This window comes from Tamandua tetradactyla, chromosome 23, assembly GCF_023851605.1.
Source record: "Tamandua tetradactyla isolate mTamTet1 chromosome 23, mTamTet1.pri, whole genome shotgun sequence".
Lineage (NCBI taxonomy): Eukaryota > Metazoa > Chordata > Mammalia > Pilosa > Myrmecophagidae > Tamandua > Tamandua tetradactyla.
The window spans coordinates 36699597-36713931 of NC_135349.1; the positions used below are offsets into that span (position 1 = coordinate 36699597).

The 14335-nt window shown below is 37.0% G+C and overlaps 2 protein-coding genes across 10 annotated transcripts in view; one reads left to right on the forward strand and one right to left on the reverse strand.

Annotated features, from left to right (window-relative positions):
- The window catches only part of ERI2 (ERI1 exoribonuclease family member 2), a 54646-nt gene that overhangs the window by 25390 nt on the left and 14921 nt on the right, over positions 1-14335 (forward strand). The window contains exon 9 of one of the 7 annotated variants that reach the window (XM_077141616.1): positions 14066-14189. The exons of the other annotated variants lie outside the window; for them this stretch is intronic. Coding sequence (XP_076997731.1) covers positions 14066-14089 — 24 coding nt within the window. The 3' untranslated portion in view covers positions 14090-14189. Of the gene's footprint in view, positions 1-14065; positions 14190-14335 lie in introns of those variants that run through there. 7 annotated transcript variants of the gene reach the window in all.
- ACSM3 (acyl-CoA synthetase medium chain family member 3) overlaps positions 1-14335 on the reverse strand; it is a 54676-nt gene that overhangs the window by 16370 nt on the left and 23971 nt on the right. For 2 of the 3 annotated variants that reach the window (XM_077141620.1, XM_077141619.1), the window contains exon 9: positions 13667-13747. The exons of the other annotated variant lie outside the window; for it this stretch is intronic. In XM_077141620.1, coding sequence (XP_076997735.1) covers positions 13667-13747 — 81 coding nt within the window. The remainder of the gene's footprint in view (positions 1-13666; positions 13748-14335) is intronic. 3 annotated transcript variants of the gene reach the window in all.

Sequence of the window (14335 nt, forward strand, 5' to 3'; positions counted from 1 at the left end):
CTATAAGAGAAATGCAGATCAAGACTACAATGAGATACCACCTCACACCTATAGGAATAGTTGCTATTAAACAAATAGGATCTACAAATGTTGGAGAGGATGTGGAGAAATTGGGACACTTATGTACTGCTGGTGGAAATGTATAATGGTATAGCCACTATGGAAGACAGTCTGGCAGTTCCTCAGAAAACTAAATATCGAGCTGACCTATGACCCGGCAATATCACTACTAATCAGTATATACCCAAGAAGAGCTGAAAGCAATGACACAAAAAGACATTTTCACACTGATGTTCATAGCAGCACTATGTACAATAGCTAAAAGATGGAAACAATCCAGGTGCCCATTAACAGACAAGTGGATTAAAAAAATGTGGTATATACATATGATGGAATATTATACAGCATTAAGATGAAATAAAGTCCTGTAGCACATGAGAAGATGGATGAACTTTGTGGATATAATGCTAGTGAAATAAGCCAGACACAAAAGGATAGATATTGTGTGATTCCACTTTTATCACCATGGTAAAAGTAAAATCGGAGACTTATAATACAGAATATAGGGGACACAGAGATATACAGAAGCTTGAAATGAGTAACAGTTTGCTAATGAGGTTGAACTTAATTGTAAGGGAATAGAAAGAAGTGAAGGCAGTTAACTAGTGGGTCTATAAGTCATGTTACCATATTGAAGGTGAACATGATTGAAAGGGGTTGTTTAGATCTATGTGTTCTACCAATTAACAATACAAATATAAATAATTTCTTACGTGAACTACTGCAAAGGTATGAATCTTGTAAAAAGACTGTATAATTTAGGGATATGGGGGAAACTGTTATTGCATGCTATAAGCTATGTTTAACAGGAAAACATCAATAGTACCACAGCAATACCAGGGGTATATCATGGGGGAAGGAACAGAGTTAGGCGGAGGTTTGGATTTTCTACTTGGCTATCTTTCTCTTAGAAACAATGAAATGACCTAAAATTGCAAATATTGGTGGACTGTTGACTTTGGACATTATACATGAGACCCAGTAGATGGAGGTAGCTGTAAGATGCAATGACTGAGAAGTAGATTGGCAAACGATGGTATATATCTATGATTGAACATGGTGCTGCTACAAAAAGGAACAAAGTTGTGAGGCATGCAATGATGTGAATGAACCAGTGGGACATTTGGTGAGGCAAATAAGCCAGAAGCAAAAGAGCAAATATTGTATGATCCCATTTAGAAAATACTTATAAGACTAACAAAGTATCAGTGGCAGAGAGCGTTCAAATAGAGTCGCGAAGCTTCTCTGGAGGTTGCTCTTACACAAGCTTCAGTTAGACCTTGCTACCTATCATAACTTGCCAAACCCCAACCAGGACCATTCCAGCCAATCCTAAAAAACACCTAGGGAAATATATAAGATTCCTCAAGGGTTCCATGCACTAGTGTAACTTTCCAGAAACATACAACCTCCAGATGGGTCACTGGATCAGATAAGTCCTGAAACCTAGAGGGTCCAGCCTCTCCAGGACATCAGCTAGTTCCATCTCACTACCCCATATTAGTGACAGAGCCTTCCAACATGAAAAGGTTAGAATGGCCATAGCCCAAACACCCCTAAATGAGTGGGATAGAAAGATCAAAGGTGATGATGGAGTTATACAGAGAAGATAGGATCTAACAAATGAATACGATTGCTGAATCATTAAATGAATATCTCTTTTAGTCTTCAGTATCTTAGAGTATCTAGAAGTAAAAACCTAAAATTGTTGAATTGCAACCCATACCAAACTCTGAAATATGTTCTACAACTAATTGTGGTGCTGTGCTTTGAAATTTATTGCTTTTATGTATATATGTTATTTTTCACAAAAAAGAAAGAAAAAAAGTTGATTGTGGTGATAAAAAAAAGATTTAAACCTTCTACCCTCCTATATTCTGGAGCAGCTAGAAGAATAAATCTGAGAGGATCATGTGGTAGCCCATGACAAACTCTGGGATCTGTCCTGTAACTACTTGTTGAAGAGTGCTTTGAAAACTATTGCTTTTTTTCTTTCTTTGCTTTGTATATAAGTTATACTATACAATAAAAGATTAATAAAAATAGATTATAAGCTCTTATAGCAGTCACATTTAGTCTGGAGTGGTAATTGTTCTTTCTGGATTTTGAGAGGCTGTCTTATTATGTATAACTTGGTATTTCGAGATAAGAATGAAGTCAGTCAGGTCAGGATAAAGGTAATTCAGAATACAGGGGTATGGAAGACATTGCCTGTATTTTAGAACTTAACTAATCTTTGAGACCAAAGGAAGAAAGTTTTATTATGTCCAGAAACTAAATTTTCTGTAGCACATAATCTAACTCAACCTATCTGGATAGCTCATTTAAACAATCCAAACACAGGGAGCCCAGAATAAGAATAAGAGCTTTTAATCCATTGTAGCTTAATGTAATACCTGGATACATCCCAGAGTATATTAAGCAGAGAATCAAAAGGTATTTCAAAGTCCCTTGAGGGACGGGAGAGAAAATATGGAGCTATTAAATTTTACTACTGGGAAAACCCCAAATACTGTGCCAAATATTAGGGATACCCAAATCAATAGGCCAAGCACTTGATTTTGAGGCTTACTTTTATGAATCTTATTGTATGTAGTGGAGAAGCTTAACCTATGTACAGGTATACCTGAGTTACCTCTGGAGGACCACTTTTGTTGCTCAGATGTGGTATTACTCTCTCTAAGCCCAACTCCGTGAGTAAAATCATTGCCCTCCCCCACCCCCCAGTGTGAGAAATGACATCCAGGGGTGAAAGTCTCCCTGGCTGCATGGGAGAAGATTCCCAGGGATGAATCAGGTTGAGAGAGTTCAAATAGAGTTGAGAGGCTACCCTGGAGGTCACTCTTATGCAAGCTTCAGTTAGACATTGCTACCTTTCATAACTTGCCAAAACCCAACCAAACCCATTCCAGCCAATTCTAGAGAACATCTAGGACATTACATAAGCTTCTACAATGGTTCCATGCACTAGGGTAACTTTCCAGAAACCTACAACCTCCAAATGGGTCCCTGGACCAGATAAGGCCTGAAATGCAGAGGGGCCAGACTTTCCAGAACATTAACTAGTTCCATCTCCCTATCCCATTTTATTAACAGCCCCTTCCAACATGAAAAAATTAGAATGAGCATAGCCCAAATACCCATAAAGACTGGGAGAGAGATCAAAGGTGATGGTGGGGTTATACAGAGAAGATAGGGTTTGACAAATGAATATGAGTGCTGAATCATTATAATGATATTTCTTTCAGTCTCCAGTATCTTAGAGCAGCTAGAAGTAAAAACCTAAAATTGTGGAATTGCAACCCACAACAAATTCTGAAGTCTGTTCTACAACTAATTGTGGTGCTATGCTTTGAAATTTATTGCTTTTATGTTTTTTTGTTATTTAAAGAGATAGAGAAGATAGGATTTAACAAATGAGTATGTCTGATGAATCATTATATTGATATTTCTGTTGGTGTCCAAAGTCTTGGAATAGCTAGAAGAAAAAATTAAAAATTGTGGAACTGTAACCCATACCACACTTTAAAATCTATTCTATAGTTGCCTGTTAAAATGTACTTGGAGGGGATGCAAGGGTAGTTCAGTGGTAGAATTCTCACCTGCCATGCTGGAGACCTTCTCCAAAACAACAACAATACAAAAACAACAAAAAAGTTCAATAAATGCTGCTGCAATAACAGGATAGTCATATAGAAAAAGGAATGAAATGTGACCCTGTGGTAGTTGGAGTCAGTTGTCAACTTGGCCAGGTGAAGGTGCCTAGTTATGTTGTTGCGGACATGAGCCAATGGTACATGAACCTCATCTGTTGCTAATTACATCTGCAGTTGGCTAGGAGGTATGCCTGCTGCAATGAATGACATTTGACTTAATTGGCTGGTGCTTAAATGAGAGAGTGCAGTGTAGCACAGCCCAAGCAGTTCAGCATACCTCATCTCAGCACTCACAGCTCAGCCTGGGCCTTTGGAGATACAGAAAGAAATCACCCCAGGGAAAGTTGTTGGAACCAGAGGCCTGGAGAGAAGGCCAGCAGAGATTACCCTGAGCCTTCCCATGTAAGAAAGAACCTCAGTGGAAAGTTAGCTGCCTTTCCTCTGACGAACTACTGAAATAAATTCCCTTTTATTAAAAGCCAATCCATCTCTGATGTGTTGCATTCCAGCAGCTAGCAAACTAGAACAGACCCCCACCATACAGCATACAAAAAACATGTACTTGGAAATTATTGCTTTTTTTTTAATATATGTTATATTTCACAATTTTAAAAAAGTAAAATTAAAAAAAAAAGAGTACAATACTTACCCAGTATTTTCCAGAAGGAAAATAGCTTATGCTTCAAATGAGAAACTTGAAAAGCAAAGGAATTCTAAGTGCAAAAACTTCTTTTACACTTTTGCAAATAAATAATATAAATTTCCACTCAATCATTTACAGAAATATTTGGTTCCAAGTGTCAAAGAGTTATTGACAGAAAGGAGATTGATTAGGAGTTGCAGTGGCTTGTTAGAGACTAATCTTTAATAAGCGGGAAAAACAGTTTTATCTCTGGAGAGAATTTTTCATGTTCCTTATTGTTCACAGGGTCCTAAAATATTTGAACATACAAATTATGAGCTTTGGGTTTTGATATTATAGGAATCTGATATCCAGCTAGTTGGAGCACATCCCTAGATGCCAGAATGTTATTTTAGATGCTCTTAGCCAAGTTACAAGAAGCCAGTAATAACAGCCCTTGGAGAAGAGTAAAAAATGAAGGTAGGTGGGTGGCTCAGTGGTAGAATACTCACCTTCCATGTGGGAGACCCAGGTTCAATTTCTGGACCCTACAACACCACTCCACCCCCCCAAAATGAAGGTAGTAAAAGGGTAAAATAAAGGATAAAAAGAGAAAGAGGGAAAAGAATATATAGATATGACAAATGAAATACAAAAGATGATGGACTCAAGAAATGCCTTTTCAGTAATAACTTTGAATGTTAATGGACTAAATTTACCAATTAAAAGATACGGATTGGCAGAATGGATTAGGAAATATAATCCAGCTATATGCTGCTTACAAGAGACTCATCTTAGACACAAGGATACAAATAGATTGAAAGTATGGAAAAAGATGTTTCACACAATGTGTAACTAAAAGAAAGCAGGAGGAGCTATACTAATATCAGACAAAACATACTTTAAATGTAAAGAGATCAGAAGAGACAAAGAAGAACACTATATATTAACAAAAGGGACAAGTCACCAAGAAGCAATAACAAACATAAATGTTTATGCTCCCAATCAAGGAGCTCCGAAGTAATGAGACAAAAATTGGCAAAACTGAAGGGAGTGATAGATGTTTCAACAATAATAGTAGGAGACTTCAATACTCCCCTCTCCTCTATAGATAGAACAACCAGACAGAAGATAAAAAGATGTTAAACAACTTGATAAATTAATTAGATGTAACAGACATAAATAGGTCATTATACCCCAAAACGCCAGGATATATAATCTTCTGTAGTGCTCATGGAATTTTTTCCAGAATAGATCATATGCTGAGGCACAAAAAGGTCTTTATAAATTTAAAACATTGAAATTATTCAAAGTGATTTCTCTGATACCAATGGAACGGAGCTGGATATAAATAACCACTGAAGAACGAGAATGTTTACAAATATATGGAGATTAAATAACACACTCTTAAAAAACCAGTCGGGGGCGGGCTGCGGTGGCTCAGCGGGCAAAGTGCTTGCCTGCTATGCCGGAGGACCTCGGTTCGATTCCCGGCCCCAGCCCATGTAACAAAAACGGAGAAACAGAATACAATAAAACAAGAAAATGTTTAAAGATGTTTCCCTTTCTTCCTTCCTTCCTTCCTTCTATCCTTCCTTCCTTCTCTCTGTCTTAAAAAAAAAAAAAAAAAAACCAGTGGGCCAAAGAAGAAATTGCTAGAGAAATCAGTAGCTTTCTGGAGATGAATGAAAATGAGAATACAACATATCAGAACTTATGGACTGTGGCAATGACTATGCTGAGAGGGAAATTTATTGCACTAAATGCCTACATTAAAAAACATGAAAGAGCAAAAATCGAGGACTTAACTGCTCACCTGGAGGAACATGAGAAAGAACAGCAAACTAGCCCCAAAGCAAACAGAAGAAGAGAAATAAAGATTAAGGCAGAGTTAAATGAATGAGAGAATTATAGAGAATTATAGAAAGAAACAATAAAACCAAAAGTTGGTTCTTTGAGAAAATCAATAAAATTGATGGGCCCCTAGCAAGATTGGCAAAGAAAAAGAGAGGATACAAATAATCAAAATTAGAAAGGAGAAGAGATATGTTACCACAGACCGTGGAGAAATAAAAGAAATCATAAGAGGATACTATGAACAACTATATGTCAACAAACTAGACAACTTAGATGAAATTGACAAATTACTGGAAACACAAAAACAAGCTGCACTGACTCAGGAAGAAATAGAAGATCTCAATAAACCAGTTACAAGTAAAGAGAGGCAATCAGTCATCAAAAATCCCTACAAAGAAAAGCCCAGGGCCAGATGACTTCACAGGGGAATTTTATCAAACATTCTAGAAAGAGCTAATGCCAATTCTGCTCAAACTTTTCCAAAAATTGAGGGAAAAGGACACTACCTAACTCATTTTATGAAACTGATAGACATTTCAATATCAAAACTGGGTAAAGATGCTTTAAGAAAGGAAAACCACAGGTCAATCTCCCTAATGAACATAATGCCAAAATTCTCAAAAAATACTAGCAAATCGAATCCAAGAACACATTAAAAGAACTATACACCATGAACAAGTGGGATTTATACCAGGAATGCAAGGATGGGTCAACATAAGAAAATCAATTAATGTAATAGAGTACATTAAAGAATTGAAAGGGAAAAATCACATGATTATCTCGATTGATGCTGAAAAATCATTTGATGGAATTCAACATCATTTTCTGATAAAAAACTCTCAAAAGATAGGAATCAAAGGTAACGTCCTCAGTGTGATAAAGGGCATATATGAAAAACCAATAGCCAGCATCATACTCAATGGAGAGATACTGAAAGCTTTCCCCCTAAGATCAGGAACGAGATGCCCTCTGTCACCACAGTCATTCAACATTATACTAGAAGTTCTAGCTAGAGCAATCAGGCAGGAAAAAGAAATAAAAGGCATCCAAATTGGAAATGAAGAAGTAAAACTTTCATTATTTGCAGGTGACATGATACTATACTTGGGAAATCCTGAGAAAGCTACAACAAAGTTACTTGAACTAATAAATTCAGCAAAGTGGCAGGTTATAAAATTAATGTGCCCAAATCAATAATGTTTCTATACACAAGCAATGACCTAACTGAGGAGTCAGTTAAGGAAAATATTCTATTTGAAATAGCAACTAAACAAATCAAGTACTTAGGAATGAAATTAACTAGGGATGTAAAGGACTTGTACACAGAAAACCACATAACATTGCTAAAAGAAACCAAAGAAAATCTCAATAAGTGGAAAGACATCCCCCTGCTCAGGGATAGGAAGGTTAAATATAGTTAAGATATCAATTCTACCAAAATTGATCTACAGACTCAATGCAGTACCAATCAAAATTCCAACAACCTACTTTGAAGACTTGGAAAAGCTAGTCACCAAATTCATCTGGAAAAGAAAGAGGCCTGGAATAGCTAAAAGCATCCTAAAAAAAGAATAATGAAGTGGGAGGATTAGCACTTCCTGACTTTAAAACTTATTTTAAAGCCACAGTGGTCAAAACAGCATGGTACTGGCACAAAGATCAAAGCATTGACCAATGGAACCTAATTGAGAGCACAGAAATAGAGCACCAAATCTATGGTAAACTGATCTTTGACAAGACCCCCAAATCGCTGATCTGGGACAAAATAGTCTTTTCAATAAATGGGCATGGGACAACTGGATATCAATAGCTAAAAGAATGAAAGAAACTCTTTCCTTACACCCTATACAAAAGTTAGCTCAAAGTGGATCACATACCTAAATATAAGAACTAACAGCATTAAACTTCTTGAAGAAAATGTAGAGAAATATCTTCAAGACCTAGTAATAGAAGGTAGCTTTCTAAACTTTACACCCAAAGTATAAGCAACAAAAGAAAAAATAAATAAATGGGAAATCCTCAAAATCAAAGGCTTCTGCACCTTAAAAGCCTTTGTCAAAAAGGTGAATAAGCAGCCAACTCAATGGGAGAAAATATTTGGAAATCACACATTGGTCAAAGGTTTGAAATTCTGTATACATAAAGAAATCATACAACTTAACAAAAGAACAAACAACCCAATTATAAAATGAGCTAAAGCTATGAATAGGCATTTTTCTAAAGAACAAATAGAGATGGTTCAAAAGCATATGAAGAAATGCTCATTTTCATTAGCTATAAGGGAAATGCTGATCAGACTACAACGGGCTACCACCTGTGCCGGTTTGAAAAGGTTTATGTATCGTAGAAAAGCCATGTTTTAATCTTAATCAACCTTGCGGGAGCAACAGTTTCTTCTAATTCCCATTCAGTACTGTATGTTGGAAACCTTAATTAGCTTATCTTCATGGAGATGTGACTCAATCAAGTGTGGGTATTAACTTGATTAGGTGTGGGGGAAAAGAAGTATAATTAATAAAGTATCAGTGGCAGAGAGAGTTCGAATCGAGTTGAGAGGCTACTCTGGAAGTCACTGTTACATAAGCTTCAGGTAGACCTTGCTACCTATCATAACCTGCCAACCCCCAACCAGGACCATTCCAGCCAATCCTAAAGAACACCTAGGGCAATTTATAAGATTCCACAAGGGTTCCAGGCACTAGAGTAACTTGTCAGAAATTTACAACCTCCAGTTGGGTCCCTGCTCCAGTTAAGGCCTGAAACCTAGCCATGCCTCTCCAGAACATCAAATAATTCCATCTCCCTACCCTATGTTAGTGACAGACCCTTCCAATATCAAAAATTTAGAACTGTCAAAGCCCAAACAACCCCAATGAGAGATATGGAAAGATCAAAGGTGATGTTGGAACTATACATAGAAGATAGGACTTAAGAAATGAATATGAATGCTGGCTCAGTAAATTGATATCTCTTTTAGTCTCCAGTATTTTAGAGCAGCTAGAAGTAAAAACCTAAAATTGTGAAATTATAACTCATGTCAAAATCTGAAATACGTTCTACAACTAATTGTGTGGCTGTACCTGGAAATCATAGCTTTTTTGTATATATGTTATTGCCCACAAAAAAAAAAAAAGAAGGAAAAGAAAGTCAATTGTGATAATAAAAAAGCATTTAAACCCTACAGCCTACTATACTCTGGAGCAGCTAGTAGGAAAAATATGAGAGGAACATATGGTAGCCCATGACAAACTCTGGGATCTATCCCATGACTACTTTTTGAAGAGTGCTTTGAAAACTATTGATTTTTTATTTCTTTGCTTTGTATATGTGTTATACTACAATAAAAAATGTTTAAAAAACAAACTTGATTAGGTGGTGACATGTCTCCACCCATTCTATGTGAGTCTTGATTACTTTACTGGGATCCCGTAAAAGAGGAGACATTTTTGGAGAAAATGTCCTTTTGAGAATGACGAGAAAGCCATAGCAGAGCTGAGCAGACCCACAAGGCCCAGAGAACCACAAAGTCCACCAGCCAGAGTCCTTTGGAGATGAAGAAGGAAAATACCTCCTGGGGAGCTGAAGAAGAAGGTAGCAGATGACACCATGTTGCCATGTGCCTTTCCGGATGAGAGAGAAACCCTGACTGTGTTCACCATCTGCATTTCCACTTGAGAGGGGAACCCTGAACTTCACTGGCCTTCTTGAATCAAGACATCTTTTCCTGGATGCCTTAGATTGGACATTTCTATAGACTTGCTTTAATTGAAACATTTTCATGACCTTTTGAACTGTAAACTAGCAACTTATTAAATTCCCCTTTTTAAAAGCTATTCTGTTCCTGGTATATTGCATTCTAGCAGCTAGCAAAGTAGAACAATACCTTACACCTACAAGAATGGCTGCTATTAAACAAACAGGAAACTACAAATGTTGGAGAGGATGTGGAGAAATTGCGACACTTACACACTGCTGGTGGGAATGTATGATGGTATAGCTGCTATGGAAGACAGTTTGTTGTTCCTTAGGAAGCTAAATATTGAATTGCCCTATGGCCCAGCAATAGCACTACTTGGCATATACCCAGGAGAGCTGAAAGCGGTGGCACAGACAGACATTTGCACACTGATGTTCATAGCAATATTATTCACAATTCCCAAAAGATGAAAAAAAACCAAATGCCCATCAACAGATGAATGGATCAACAAAATGTGGTATATACATACAATGGAATATTATGCAGCAGTAAGACGAAATGACATCCTGAAGCACATGACAAGATGGATGAACCTTGAGGACATAATACTGAATGAAATAAGCCAGACACAAAAGGATAGATACTGTATGACTCCACTTTTATGATCATGGTAAAAGTAAAATCAGAGGCTTATAATGCAGAATATAAGGGACTTAGAGATAAATAGAAGCTAGAGATGGGTGAATGGTTAGCAAATGAGGTTGAACTCAAATGTAAGGGAATAGATAGTAGTGAAGGCAGTTCTCTAGTGGGGTCTATATGTAATATTACCATATTCAAGATGATCATGATTGAAAGGGGTTGTATAGACCTATGTGTCCCACTGATTAACATGAGGAATATAAATAAGTTCTTGTAAGAACTATTAACAGGTATGATTTGTGCATAAATAGTGTTTAAGTCCAGGGTACAAGGGGAAAATGCTATTGTACGTCATGGGCTATGTTTAACAGGAAAACATCAGCAGTGCCACAGCAACAGTAGGAGTAAATAATGGGGGGAGGGGAGGTTTAGAGGTTAAGGGGAGGTTTAGAGGTCCTATTTGGTGAGGGTGTGCTTATTAGTTATCTTTCTCTGGGGAACAATGAAATTATCTAAAATTGAGAGTATTGATGGACTGAGGATTTTGGGCATTATACATGATGCCTAATGAATGCAGGTGGTTGAAGGATATACTGATTGAGAAGTAGATTGGCCAACGATGGTGTATACTTATGATGAAATATTGTGCTGCTACAAAAAAGAACAATGTTGTGAGGCATGCAGCGATGTGAATGAACCTATGGGACATTTGGTGAGACAAAATAAGCCAGAAATGCAAGAACAATTATTATATGGTCTTCTTTAGAAAATGTTTATAAGAAAACAGGGACCTAGATTGTAAGCTCTTATAGCAGACACTTTTAGTCCAGAGTGGTAATTATTATTTCTGGATTTTGAGAGGCTGTTTTATATATATATAACCTGGCATTTAGAGATAAGAATGAAGCTGATCAGGTTGGGATTAAGGTGATTCAGAACACAAGGGTAAGGAAGACATTGTCTATATTTTAGAACTGTACTCACTCTTTGAGATCAAAGGAAGAAAGGTTTATTTTGTCTGGAACCTAAATTTTCTGTAGCACATGATCTAATTCAACCTGTCACGATAGCTCATCTGAACAACTGAAACACGGAGAGCCCAGAATAAGAATGAGGGCCTTTAATCCTGTACAGCTTAATGTAATGCATGGATATATCCTAGAATATATTCAGATATATTCATAATATAAGCAGGTAATAAAAAAATATTGTCAAAGTCCCTTGAGGGATGGGAGAAAAAATATGGAACTATTAAACTTTACCATCAAGGAATCCCTGATACTGTATCGAACTTTAGGGACACCTAAATCAATATACCAAGCCCTTGATCTTGAGGCTTACTCTTGTGAAGCTGATGGAGGTAGTGGAGAAGCTTAGCCTACCTATAGGTATGCCTAGGAGTTACTTCTGGAGGTCCACTTTTGTTGCTCAGATGTGGCCTTACTCTCTCTAAGCCCAACTCTGTAAGTGAAATCATTGCCCTCCCCCCAGTGACATCCAAGGGTGAAAGTCTCCCTGGCTGCATGGGAGATGACTCCCAGGGATAAACCCGGCCCTGGCACCGGGGGACCAACAATTCCATCCTGTCTAAAACGGGGTAAAGAAGTATAACTAATAAAGTATCAGTGGTTGAGAGAGTTCAAATACAGTTGAGAGGCTATTCTGGAGGTCACTCTTACGCAAGCTTCAGTTAGACATTGCTACCTATCATAACTTGCCAAACCCTAACCAAAATCATTCCAGCCAATCCTAAATAACACCTAGGGCAAGATATAAGCTTCTACAAAGATTCCATGCACTAGGGTAACTTTCCAGAAACATACAACCTCCAGATGGGTCCCTGGACCAGATAAATCCTGAAACCTAGAGGGCCCACCCTCTCCAGAACATCAGCTAGTTCCATCTCCCTACCCCATGTTATTGACAGCCCCTTCCAAAATGAAAAAGTTAAATGGCTAAAGTCCAAATACCCCTAATGAATGGGATAGAAAGATCAAAGGTGATGGTGGAGCTATACAGAGAAGGTAGGGTTTAGCAAATGAATACGATTGCTGAATCATTAAATTGATATTTCTTTTAGTCTCCAATATCTTAGAGCAGCTAGAAGTAAAAATCTAAAATTGTGGAATTTTAAACCATACCAAACTCTGAAATATTTTCTACAACTAATTGTGCTGTGCTTTGAAATTTATTCCTTTTTTGTATATGTTATTTTTAACACACACACAAAAGTTGATTGTGATGATAAAAAAAAATATTTATTCCTTCTAGCCGCCTATATTCTGGAGCAATTAGAAGGAAAAAATCTGAAAGGACAAAATGGTAGCCCATGACAAACTCTGGGATCTATCCTATAACAGCTTGTTGAAGAGTGCTTTGAAAACTAGTGCTTCTTTCTTGCTTTGCTTTGAATATAGGTTATATTATACAGTAAAAAAAAAAGTTTTTAAAAAAATAAGGTAGTAATGCTTTTGAGGGAGGCAGGCAGAGCAGTTTCCCTCTTGACCTAGCTTTGGCTGCGTTGGTCTGAGAAGTCAAACATTAGACAAAATGTGTAGATGGGCAAATAGAATGCCTCCCAGATGTCTGGTGGTTGTAATGGCAGTGGACCAGTCAGGTTCCAGAAAGCTTGGAAATGACCAGGAAGACCGGGCCAGAGAGGGAGAGTGCTGCAGCCACTGTAAACTGTAACTTCTTTCGGTCTTTTTGACGCCCTCAGGAGACTTGTACTCCTTCACCAGCAGGGGCAATGTAGTGTTGTGATTAAAGGTACATTGGAGTGAGATTGCTCCGGAATGAATCCCAGCTGTAGCATCTACTAGCTGTGCAACATCAGCTGAGTTTTTCTGTGCCTCATCTGTAAAATGATTCTAATATTAGTATGCCTCTCATAGGTTAATTTTGGGAATTAAATAGGTTAATGTTTATTAAATGCTTAGAACCGCATGATATGCTGTCAGTATTTGCAAAAAAATGAAGATAAGTGAATTAATGCATCTTATCTACTTCCATCTTTGCTAGAAGTTGAGGTCATAATGGTAAGAATCATCATCAGAACAAGGAGTGGGGTGGAGGGATAGGTGGCAAACAGATTGGGTTATTAAACATTTTCTGGTAAGGTCATATTCAAACCTTAACATCAAAAGCAGGAGAAGGCTTTCCCATTGAGCCAGGTTTAATTTTCATTCCCTTAAAATTTCCACAGATTAGCACCTAGTTAAGAAGAAGAAAGAGTAAGGTAACATTACAAGCAACTTAAAATTTATTCTTCCACCATCCATTAATTCAATAAATTTATTGAGAGCTTAATATGAAGCAGGCTCAAAACGAAACTCTCATGCAGTGTAGAGAAACACTAAAAAATATAAAGTTATAACTTTCAATCAACTTATAATTACTAAAATATCCATATTTATTATATCATGAATATATCAAAATTTGTGTTCATATTAGCATGATGCTTGTTATGCTGTTTCTATTTAATAAATTTGTCAGCTTTTTTTAATTTTAGGTATTTTAATTATTTTCTAGGTAATACATTCTCATGGTTTATAAATTGAAGCATTATAAAAAGACATGCTGTGAAAAGTTTCTTTGAGCCTCATCATTCCATCTCCCTCTCAACTCCTACATAATAAACACTTTTTTTCATTTATTTCTTCTGGGATTTTTCTTAGTCTTAATTATTTCTATGAGCTCTTTAAAGAGCCCTTCTTAGAGAATTCAGCATTTTGCGGCAGCCCTGATTAAGAAAGTTTCCTAGCCTGTAAGGGAAAATCTCTTTCTGTAGATGTACTATTT